The 12,213-nt window shown below is 42.9% G+C and overlaps 1 protein-coding gene across 3 annotated transcripts in view; it reads right to left on the minus strand.

Annotated features, from left to right (window-relative positions):
- Nucleotides 1–1,024: 1,024 nt before the first annotated feature.
- Nucleotides 1,025–12,213, minus strand: part of SEC14L1 (SEC14 like lipid binding 1) — a 45,481-nt gene continuing 34,292 nt past the window's right edge. For all 3 annotated transcript variants that reach the window (XM_067308049.1, XM_067308051.1, XM_067308050.1), the window contains 6 exons: nucleotides 11,249–11,420; nucleotides 10,800–10,934; nucleotides 7,026–7,160; nucleotides 5,761–6,012; nucleotides 4,555–4,733; nucleotides 1,025–3,940 (listed from right to left, as the gene is read on the minus strand). In XM_067308049.1, the coding sequence (XP_067164150.1) occupies nucleotides 3,835–3,940; nucleotides 4,555–4,733; nucleotides 5,761–6,012; nucleotides 7,026–7,160; nucleotides 10,800–10,934; nucleotides 11,249–11,420 (979 nt within the window). In that variant the 3' untranslated portion in view covers nucleotides 1,025–3,834. The remainder of the gene's footprint in view (nucleotides 3,941–4,554; nucleotides 4,734–5,760; nucleotides 6,013–7,025; nucleotides 7,161–10,799; nucleotides 10,935–11,248; nucleotides 11,421–12,213) is intronic.

Here is a 12,213-nt window from a genome sequence, read left to right on the forward strand (position 1 = left end):
TTTACTGTTGCAAAGCTAAATTTCAGTTAAAAAAAACAACAACAAAAACCCACATCTCACGCCCTACCAGCAATTGCATTGGCCAAACTTCTAAACCGGAGACCTGCAGAGCTGAACGAGGTTCACCTTTGAAGAAGGATCCCCCTCGCCAAGCCCGCAGCACCTACCTGCGAGCAGAGTGGCTCTCCCCAAGCCCGACACCAAACACAAGTCCGGCAAGGCTCAGGGAGGGTGGAAAGGCCAAGATTTAGAGGTAGTTTTATCGCTCAGACAGCTGTGTCTGCACTAGGACTGTTCACTCACGTTTTGCCAAGACAGGGCACGCTCAGCACAGGCGATACATTTATTCTGCTAATATTTCCGTGGCAGTGCCACTGGGTAAAAAGAAACAAGTGTGCTGAAGCAAGAGAACAGCTCTCACACTTGTTAGCCCAGGTGGCACATCCCAGGTGACACACGCACAGCTGCAATGCATTTGAGCATTCGTAGCCATCCCAGGAAAAGCCTTTCATATGATGCACAAAACACTCCACGCTGGATGCTGCTGCAATATGCTGAATCGCTGGGTTGAATCTCCCTTTCCAGCTGCATAAAGGGCTATGAAGTGACTGCGCATCCCTAAAAGCATCAGACCGGCTTTCTTTTTAGGGCTAACCACAATACTTTTTCAACACGACCTTTAGTTGTCTGCGTATACCCAAGAGGAACAAAAAAAAGGCATGTGCGTGCGCACGCAGTGAGAAAGGCAGGATTTTGCTATAAGTTCCCAGTGGAACTTGTTCCTTCTAAAACCCCATCTCCTCACACCTTGTACGTGCTCTGGCATCAATTCCCCCCAAAGAAAGTCTGTTTTGCCCCAACGGCTCCACAGCGGCAGGGTGCTGAAGTGCCTCCTGCTTCTGCAGGAACAGCGCTCGCAAAGCCTCCAGCTCTAGCGGAGTCGCTTTCAGCACATTCAGTGACCTGGAAATTTCAAGTTTTTGCATCTAGATGAATGAAATGAAGAGTCCAAGCCTTTTTTTTTTTCCAAACAGTTCACATTTATTATTGATAACAATAAAAAAAAATCTTTTAAAGACTATTTGTGTTTTATTACCAAGAATGAGGTATTATGTATACAAAACATTTACAGAATTTGATATGCGATTCATGAATACAGACAAGGAAGTGCAGAGAGACACTGATAACAGGGGGAAAAAGAGCCAACAGAACGGTCATTGGCAGAGAGAACTAAGAATAGCAGTAATATCACACAGAAAAAAAGACCAGGCTATGGGAAATTAGTCACACTGCAATGATCAAGTCATATTGCACAGCACTTCACTTAGAGGAGAATTAAGTCTTGGGTTTTTTCTGGAATTTTATCTCCCCAGCTGTTTGTGCTGTCATGTGCTTTGAGCTCTGAAAGATGTGTCAGATTTACAGGAGGAAAAACCCAAAGTGCCACTTTTGAGCCAGCTCAAGTGAAAAACAAAACTGATCTTCAGACTTGGAAAGTGGCTGCAACTCAAAAGGTCTACAAAGCCAGACACCTCTGGACAGATGTGGAGTGTCGAATGAAGCAGTTTCTTTACAGTTGTCAGCAAAATCGCCATCTGAGAGGGAGAGAGAGAGAGACAGAAAGAAAGAAAGAAAGAAAGAAGGAAAGAACGGGGACCATCTTCAAGGCAGAACCCTTAGAGCCCAGTAAATGGAAAGTGGCACTTGGAAAGAGCCACAAGTGACATTAAGTCAAGTCTCATAGTTTCTCCTGCTGCGTTAGCTCCCCCATGCCTGGGAATACTGGCTCCTGCACGGCAAGAATCAAACCACCTCTTCGGCGAGTTGGCTTCCTACTAGACAGACAGTGTGCGCAAGCGGCACGCGAACCACAGCACATGGCTCTGCCTGCCGGGCAGACGCTGCTGGGGGAGCAGTTTAACACCTAAGCAGTGGTCCGCCTCACACAACAGCAGGTTTTGGCAGCCAAGGCGACAGTCTAACCTCCACCTCTGAGTTTTAAAGGCAAAAAAAGACAAAACTGACCAGTCTGGTAAGTTTAAGGAGACTTGATTGAAGATTAAGGAGACTTGACTCAGCACTGTTGCTCAATTTGTTACTAAAATAAAGCTCTGTCAGCTTTATCTGCCACGTTTCATGGCCAGAACTGGTCTGCAGGAGAGGTGTTTCTAGTTAAGAGGTTAGTAACCTGCCTCTCAGAAGCTTTGCAGTTAAAAAATATATATTTATACTGAGTTCAGGACCAGCTTTCCTCAGGCAGGGCATCCAGTATCTTGAGTTCTGCTTTGAAAGTGCAAGACCTCAGCAAGCTCCTCTCCCAATGACCGACAACACTACTGTCTCCTCAAGACTACTGCAAGACTTTCAAGAGCCTATGCAGCTTTCTAGCAAGGTCCGCAGCAGCAACAGCAGCTCCTTTTGCCTAGAGGAAGAGTTTAGCTCTTTAAGGGGGTAAGGACAGACCAGTGGTCTAACTAGGCAACTCCTGCTGTGCTCCACACAGAAATCTTCATGGCTCCACTACCAGGTTATGGTCTGTAGGTGCCTGATGACATCCTTTTTGCTCAGCACTTAAGTCTTTTGTGCCTTGGAGATTTAGTAACTCGTTGCCGTGCCTGGGCGAGGGGGCCCAGAGTGGAAGAATACCTGAACTAACTTTACAAAAAGAGTTCAAGTAGGACTGCTTGGGCCTGGGTATAGTAGGGACAAAAATCCACAATGGCAATTCACTACTGCAGTAGCAGCAGTGAAAATGGTAGAGTAGGCACTGCTGAGAGTTTCTTTTACTGCATCACTTATAATGAAGATCCCTGTGCTCCCTGTCTATGTAAAGCTCTGCTTTTTTTCTGATATGCACAGGGAAGGATAGGAGGCAACAGGGATCGAGAAGTATGCAGGAAGGATGTAAGCCATACCTCCTTTGGACTGATCTGAAAAGCAAGCTTAGACTCTGCTTATATTCCTGATAACAGCAGAGTCTCACTAAAATGAATTAATGTGGAGTGTACCAGGTAGGTGGAGTGAAGCTCCAGCACAAAACTGGGAACAAGGCCCCAGACCAGTCCAGTGTGACACAGCGAGGGAGAGCCTGCTCTCTGCCTCTCTCTCCACAGTGCTTCAAGTGCAAATCCAAGGAAAGAATGTGAATTGCTTTAACCCATCAATACCCAGAGCTGAAATTCCCCAACAATGTGCTCATACAAAAGGTATTAGTGTTAACAGCCTGTCCACGGCTCCGTGGGCATGCCTTGAAAAAAAGGGACTCAAAAATCGAGTATCCAGCAACTGCTTTTCTTTGTCTCGGACATCACTTAGTGGCAATGGGAGGACAGTTTGCAGCACTGGAAGATCACAGGGGATTTCATAAGGTGGCAAGGAATGTCCTGACAGGAGACTTGCAGTTGATTTCTAATGCACTATGGAGCATTTTTGGTAGGGTTTTCTCTTTTTTTGCTTTTTAACATTTACACAATTTAAAAAAATTATTCTTAAACTGATGCACTGATTATTTTTCCTTCCACGAGAGCCCTTGTGTTCAAAGTTAGGATTTGTGCAAGTGCACATACCTATGGCTGAGTTAGGATAAAGGGTTAAAGTTAGGAGACGAGCTGTTGGAGCTAACAAGGACCAAAACCACTAAGTTTAAAATTCAAACAGCTACTTTACTATCTATAAAAAGCTTTTGATTTTGTGTGTTTGTGGGTTTTTTTTTCCTTTTTCGATTTTTTTTTTTTTTTTTTTGCGCAATTGCCAGTTGAATATGCTGTATTGCAGTCAGCTGCCAAAGGCGAGGGTCCAGCCATCTCATCCATTTGCTTTTCATCTGTTGTGGCACTACCTGGAAATCATGGAGCTGGAATGGGACTGGCTGGAAGAGGTTGTGGCAGCACTGAGCTGGGAGAATCCACTGTGGCTCGATTCAAGGCTGGTCATAGATCCTCTGCAATAAAAGCAAACAAGTTTTAAGCTTCGGAACACACGAAGATTTTGATTTCTGCTGCATATCTATATTCTGTTTGCACACCGAATAAAGCATGTAACAATGATTTTGGTGCAGATGCTCAAAAGCTTTCTTTTGTCATCATATAAGATAATGTGCGCACCAGAATGCCTTCTTGCAAAAAACAGATGCTGATCCAAGAGCCCGAGAAGTAGCTTCAGCCAAGTATATCACTGGCAGGCAACTGTACTGACTCAATTCCACTTTGAGTTGCATCAGTTTCTGCATGACAACCTGCCAAGCTCAACAACTTGCACAGTGCTTTTAGAACTGAGCAAAGTATTCAGTAATGATTAGAATGAAATAACTAATTTTGACATTAGTTGTCCCCAATGCCAATACCGGTTGGATTTTTTTTTTTTTTGAGGTCTATTAAAGGTTATCTAGCTTTGTTTATAAATCTAATGATACTCCATCAGAAAATGCAAAACCTCACAAATTATTTGCATTTCTTTTAAGTGGACTTGGTACTGGCTTGTTTCTCTAAGTACAGCAAGAGCTGCATCAGAAGGGTTTCACATTGGCTGACCTTCATCGACGTTGGCCAGACATACCTGAAATCTTCTGATCCTATTACTTCTGTATAGTACATCACTTTACATTTATGAGAGGAGACCTGTAGAGATGCTAGTACATCATCCACACGAGGCAGGTTGGTTGTAGCACAGGCAGGCATGTTGTGAAATTTCCACTGGAGAATATAGAAGCCAGGCCATCTGGTCACATGTGATCCCTGGAAACAACCACAGCAAAAATTGAAAATTAACTTGCTTAACACAGTCAAAGATTTGTAGGCTTGAGATACCTTTTCCAAGCTTAGGAAAACTACTGCCTACATGCCTGTAATTTTTTTCCAGTGCCAATTTTTCAGCTCTTCAGCCAACTGGCAGCACCAGTCATCTGGGCTCTCCTCACACAACATGCTTACAGAGAAAACCAGAGCTTCCTCCTGCTTTGTATATTGTCAAGGGGTTAGAATTTAAATACATTAAAACAACAAAGCCCGTTTTTAAAACAATATCCACTTTTCCTATTTATTTTCATTAATGGCTGTCTCTTGAGGATATGAAAATAGCAGTCAAGGTTCCCACCTCACAGAAAGAGATGGCACAGTTCAACAGGTCACTGCCCACATTTCCAAAGTTTAATACCTCCAATTAAATAACTTAAGGAGCTCCTTTGTCAAAGGCTCTTGAACTCTCATTTCAGGTCAAAAGGAACAGCAGCTGCAGTGTGTGATCGCAAGTGTGCTGCACATAAGTGTCCAATTTGGTAATTAAAGGAGAGGTTGCAACTGCCATAAAAACTTTAGGAACTTTGGCCATAGGGACCTGCCTAATTTGCTCGGTAGAGGGATAAACACACAGAAAGCTGGTCTTAATTTCCAGACTTCTCTCGTTATTGAGGTAAGGCATTATGGTATTCTTCAAACACAGCCTGGTTTCTTCAGAAAGTAACAGTCAAAATTGCAGCATAAAGTCTTACTACTTTCTGGATGTGCACTATGTTCTAGGTGGCTTCCCTACATTCCTTGCTGATCAATCTCAATCACTCAGACTGATGCGACCTTCCCTTCACAGCAGATCCCATGCAAGTACTACCCTCCCCTTCTTTGCAGCATTCTGCTAGGAACATAAGCTGAAATGTTGGCCAAAAGGAAGCAGATAGCTCAGAGCTGAATCATCGCTGCAAGTCATCAATAACATTGGTGAATTAGAACATTCAGTTTTAGAACAAGCCTTAGTATTAAGCAGTCTTACCTGCACGCTCTCCCCTTCTTTGCAGATAAGGGCAGACTCCACCATACTGTAATCACGCCCCAACTGCCAGACTTTGTCTATTAACTGGACATTGTTCCCACCAGGAGATGTAATACTGTGAGCTCCCAGAGAGTCCTTTTTAGGAGGTTGTGGGGCTCTCTTGGAATGAAAGATGTTAAAAACAATGTCGCCTTTACACACATCAAAATCCCATGTGATCACAGATGAGGCATCCACAATCTGAATGAGAACCTGTGACAGGGGAACAGTCGGATTGGAAAATAGTAATTTGCTTAGTAAAGGCAGAAGCTCTTACCAGAAAAAGAGAAGAAGATAGAAGAACAGAGCTTTGTGTTTCTGGGCTTAATTTAGACTATCAAAAGGCATTCTAGATACAAGTTCTCTCTCTATGGAGTGTCCTTATTTAACACATGACCTTCAGAAGCTCTCAACTAGTTTCTTAGAACATCATTTGTCTTTGTCATCCATTCCATTCAAAGCGGTGTCCTTCTAAGCAATGATATTCTCTAAATGGCAACAAGATGATACCAGAAATGGTCACAAACTTCAGCTGCTAAAGCATTATTATGTACCAGTACTCTCTTAACGGAGAACTCTTAAGAAACCCTCTTAAGACACCTCAACATTAAGATTAGATAAAACAATGTGAAGCAGTAATTATTACTCAGACAACTGGCCTTCTCTTCAGGTTTTGTGTTAATAGCAACAGCTACACAAACTCCCCATTGCATTTGCCTAATAGTCCCTTAGCCAAGAGTTATGGAGCTTAACTTCTGCTGCAGCGCATGCAGCCCACAGTTTGCCAGACTGGCAACTATCAAGTGATGCATAGCCCTGGACTTACATTCAGACTACACGTGCCTCATTTTGGACCACAAAGTTCCCATCGTGTTTTAATGTACCTACCAGCACATGCTTAAAAACCCCTCTGCACAAACAACTCAATCTAATTCTTAAGCTAGATGAGGCCTGGGGAAGCATGATCCACTGGGCATTCTCAGTCACATCATGAGAAAGAGCAGCACCAAGTTCATAAATGAACAGAAGCCCAGCAGCACTGCCTATCCTTGAAGTTAGACCAAACACAGGGAGAGAGAGACCTTGATTTAAAGACTTTATCTGTTTAGGAGGGCTTGAATCCCTGCTTCCCCATCAGATGGTCCTAACTACCAGGCTCTGGCAAAAGCCAGACTCCAGAGCAGAGGACTCAGCTGAAAGAAAAGAAGGGTAGATTGCAACCATACCTCATGCGGAGCTCCTTTGAAGACACTTGCAGACTGGTATATTGTTTCAGTCCAAAGCTTTATGTCTTCATTTTCCAACTCTTCTGCTGTCCGGTAGAGGGACTTGGGAACCAGCCCACCCTCTGGAACTTCACACTAGAAACATGAGCAGAGCCATTAATAAGTATTCCCTCCATACATCCTCACACTGTTATAATCTCTGCGTACTAGTCTCAGAAATGAAAACTCACATTCAGCCAATGTTCTGAAGAATGAGGTATGGACAATTTGAAAATAATTTTATGGCTTGTACATTACATTTATTTATTTTATATATTCCAATAAAATAGCTGCTATGATCTGTTTTTGTGAGTTTGCAGAACCAGGCACCAGGATTAATAAACACAACAACAGTCATTACAGAAAGCAGCTGTGCAAATGCTACAGTCATTGCTTATACTGGCCTGTACTGAGGTAAGATATAAGCCACTTAAGAATGCTGAGGAGAGCAGCAATAATGACACAAAGTCTAAGAAAATATAGCCTACAAAGACCTTAAAGGACTGGGGCTTCTAAACGTAAGGAGTAAAGATGGAGGGGAAGGTACAGTAACAGTTTCAAAGTAGGTAAAAAGATATTGCAATGAGGAAGGTAACAGTTTTTCAAGTTACAACAGTCATGAGAGCTGAGTACTGGAACAGATGACACAACTTCCCTAAGCAATTTTCTTTTTAAAAAGAATTCTCTAGTGATCTACTCAGGAACAGGTTACACAGAATTGTTTGGGGCAGCAGAAACATTAGATAACCGAATTACAAAAGAGAGGGTCGAAAGGGCCTTTGAGAAGTCATTTTTGTTCAAATATCCAGAAGTAAAGAAGAAAAGAAAGAGACTCTGTTATTGTCTGTGACTGGCAGGAAGTATTGTAGCAATTTGCTTTCTGGCAACATTCACTTTTGCTTACTTAAGCAGTGGATTTTGCCAGTTTCTCAAGTTTCAAATTAGATAGCACCAACTCTCTCCACTGAAAGCTACTGCTGCTGTAAAAAGCAGCCCACTGAAGATAAACACATGCTTCGCTCCAAAACGCTAACACAGGAGTGCTACATTATAATTTGAGACTGTATTTTGATATAACAGAACTGGATGAATTTTCATGAAAGATACAGAAATTAATCTACAAAATGTAACAGGGACTTAAAAAACTAGCAAGCCTGAAATTATCATGTTTTCACAAAGCTGAGTTAAAAACAGGGTGGGGGAAGCAAGTGATGGAGGCTCCAGAAAATGTCTGCGCTGCATTCCTACACCTTTATCCCGCCCGTGAATTTGCATTGTCAAAAACATCACAAAGAAAAAGACAAACCTACAGTATCACTGAGATGTTAGAATAATGCAGTCAATTGACTCCCACGTCTAGGCAAGAAGAAACTGTTCAAGTCATAAGACGAGGGAACTGATACCCTGCAGTAAGACAAAGTTTCAGCGTGTCGTGGTCAACATGGATCCCAGTATACGTGCATACCATGCATATGAGACCAGACTATTCGTGGCGCCCTGCTAGCAGATGTGCCACATATTTCCCTGAGCTCCTTATGGTATTAGTTAGTTCTCTTAGGTTACACAGGCTCTTCTGATTAGGTGGCAGTGACGCTGGCCAATAAAGCGTAGTAGTTAGCACGAGTTACCTTCAAATGGGCCCAAGCATATGGGAATTGTATGCCTCAATATAATCTTGTTTGATCATGAGCTTTGCTTGGACAGTTAAGACTACTACACATACATAGTCAGAATGGGAATAAAAATAACCATCTCCGTTAAGAACATACAGTACCATTTTGACACGTTTAACCAGTGGTATTACATGGCCACTGAGAGTGGCAATGGAGCTCCTGCTGGCCTAGTAGACTGTTTAAGGTAATTTGAACACTGGTGCTTCTGAACATCCAGAACATTTGAAATTGGAGGGGTAGACTGTAAAACATTAGAGTCTATCATGTTGGATACTGCTAACCTCTTATCTTGTCGCCATGGAGGAGAAAGACTAGAGAACGGATCTTACGCTGCCATCCTATGTCTTCACACAGATGCAAGCAACGAAACCAAGTGCAGTTCCAGGCACCTCTAGCCAAAAAACCAACTCATCTCACACACATAGACAGAAACCATGAGCCAGCAATGTGCCCTTGGAGCAAAGGCAGCCAATGGTGTCCTGGGCTGCATGAGGAAGAGCACTGCCAGCAGGCTGAGGGAAGTGGTCCTTCCCCTTTACTCAGTCCTGGTGAGGCCACACCTAGAGTACTGCATCCAGTTCTGGGCTCCCCAGGACAAGAGAGATATGCAGCTACTGGAACAGATCCAGCAGAGGGCCAGTAAGATGACTAAGGGACTGGAGCATCTCGCATATGCGAAGAGGCTGAGAGAGCTGGGACTGTTTAGCCTGGAGAAGAGAAGACTGAGGGAGGATCTTATCAATGCCTTCAAATATCTGAATGGAGGGTACAAAGAGGATGGGGCCAGACTCTTTTCAGTGGTGCCCAGGGATAGGACAGGAGGCAATGGGCACAAACTGAAACACAAGAAGTTTCCTCTGAGCATAAGGAAAAACTTCTTTTACTGTGAGGGTGACTGAGGACTGGAACAGGTTGCCCAGAGAGGCTGTGGAGTCTCCTTCCTTGGAGATATTCAAAAGCTGCCTGGACAGGGTCCTGGGCAACCTGCTGTAGGTGACCCTGCTTGAGCAGGGGGCTTGGACTAGATGATCTTTAATGGTCCCTTCCAGCCTCAAGCGTTCTGTGATTCTGTGAAACCACACTGACATATTTCAAAAGCTGCTGCTCAGATCCTCTTAATTAAGCAACTGATTTGATATATAGGTGCCTAGAATATTTCAAAAATTTAACAACAGTAAGCTGCTCAAAGGTCCTCAAGAGAAGAGAGCTTCATAGTGGTGCTAGTTGCCTATACTGAAAAGACCTTGATATTCCTAGTAATGACATGAAGCAGAGGCAGGACTGACAAAGACAATGGACCTGAACTTCTCTTTCATATGGCAAAGAGCTAGAAAATTGTGATAACACACTGGTTTACAATCATCCTTTGTGGTTCTGAAGCTCACAGTTTGGTCCTCCTTCTCAGCAACTTCCCTCTGAAATTCTGACCAACAATGACAAAAACCAAATCCAAGCATTAAAACCAAACAGCTTAAAAGGTACACGATTTTATAGATTACTCAAGATTCTTTAAGAAAAATTAAAAAACTTAAAATATTTAGGTAACTCATAGCATACCTGTATTTAATATTTCTGCTTGATTTGTATTAAAGTTTTTAGAAAGCAGTTTACACTCTTCAGTCTGTCTAAAACCTCCCTGTACCTCGAGACTGTTGGAAATAATCAAACACTGTATACAAAACTTTGACTGGGCTCATGCAGAACCTCAGCTGTATGATTATCATGATACATCAAGGAATGCAATCCTCTTCTTGCTCAGTGCTGCGCCAGCATGTCTGCTTGAACTTAAATTGATAGGTAACAGTGAGGACTCTGGTTTTTAACCACGCCCAGGTATTTTGCTAGTCATCTGAGACTTGTTGTGAAGAAATACTGTATTTCTCTTTTTAAAGTGGATCCAGAATAAAACTCTAACCCAGGAGTCCTACATCTTAGCCCCCCCCAAATGATTTGTAGCAGACTGAAGACTACACTCCAAATTACACTCACAATTATTCTGTGTTTTTAGGCTTGCTTGTTTAGAGGAGTGGGGGGGGATGGGAGGAGGGGGGGAAACACATACCATGCACTCTCCACCAAGGAAATCAGGGATAATTTCTTTATCAATGTAATCCAGCAGTCCCCCAGGACCCTGGTAGTCATTTCCAGCATAAATAAGAAATTTCTTCCTAGTATTGTCATCAATGAATGGACTAACCTATAAACAGTGGAAAACAGAATAGATCAGGTTACCAGATTTTTCTTGAGTAAATTCAGATGGAATCAGTTTTATCACATTAAGCGTTGCCGCCGTCGTTATGCGAAGTTCACATTATAAAGAAGCTAAGTTGTCAGGTGGCGCTTTTACATCCATTCTAGGAATCAGGAATCCTCTGAAAGTGATGTGCCCAAGTGGTAACATTTCCTGCTTATATCTGTTTCTAAAGCCTGACTTTAAAAGCGCTTATACCAACGGAAAGCATGTAGCAGTGTATTGAGGGCACCGTGGAAGACCTGGAATTGCAGACATACCAGCGTCCAAAGAACTGGAAATACTCGTGGTGCTCTCAGGATAAGAAGACGGCCCAGAGTCTCAGGGTAATTGGCTTCAACCACCTCAATGATTCTTAGCAATGCTTTGACACCAGGTCTCCATAAATGCCTCATGTTCAAGCCTTCTAGATCTACTAGACAGGTCCAAGCACTGAATTTGAGAGAGAGAGAGAAAAAATAATAACAATAAAAAAAGGGGGGGGGGAGAGAGAAATCAGTGGCGTCATAACTCTCCTTTTTTATTCAAACATCCAGCGTCCTGAAATGTGTGGACTCCACTGCATGTGTGTGTTTTGGTTCCTTCCATCTTATCTTACAGCATGCCAAGCATGCTTACGGAGTACATACAAGGATCACTTTACACATCATTCACATCTCCCCATGGACATTTCGGACTCCAGGCTCCAGCCAACACAAGATGCCGTCATCACCCTGCCCAAATGCTAAATCATTACTTTTACTGGGAAAGCAATTAAGTGGCCACACTGCTAAGAAACAATTTAACATTCAAGGTGCAGATTTCCTATATTAAGAGAGTGTCCTTTAAGAGTGCCACTGCACTTCAAAGCTAATTCTGTTGTCAGATCTCACTGAGGGATGCTTGTTCTGTAAGAGATGGATTCTTAATACTAAATACTGAGAGCTTCAGCATATGCTTTAGTTACTTTCCAAGTTCAGGTCTCGCCCCAGGCATGGATTCAAGATTTACAGCTGTGCTGCACCAACTACCAACATGAAGCAATGCCCAAGGATTCTATGAAGCAGCAAACCCTTCTTTGTTTCACTTATTAAATATTTAATATGTAGGTACCGTAAAGCTCAGAGGACCACTTCTACAAACAAAGGTCCAGTGGGCAGTATAAGTTCATAGTTTATACACATGAAACCCATCTTTTGGATTTGATTTCCCACTGAGAGCTAAGACAGCAAGCCCTCTAACAGCA

The sequence above is a fragment of the Apteryx mantelli genome, chromosome 19 (assembly GCF_036417845.1).
Source record: "Apteryx mantelli isolate bAptMan1 chromosome 19, bAptMan1.hap1, whole genome shotgun sequence".
Classification (NCBI taxonomy): Eukaryota; Metazoa; Chordata; class Aves; order Apterygiformes; family Apterygidae; genus Apteryx; species Apteryx mantelli.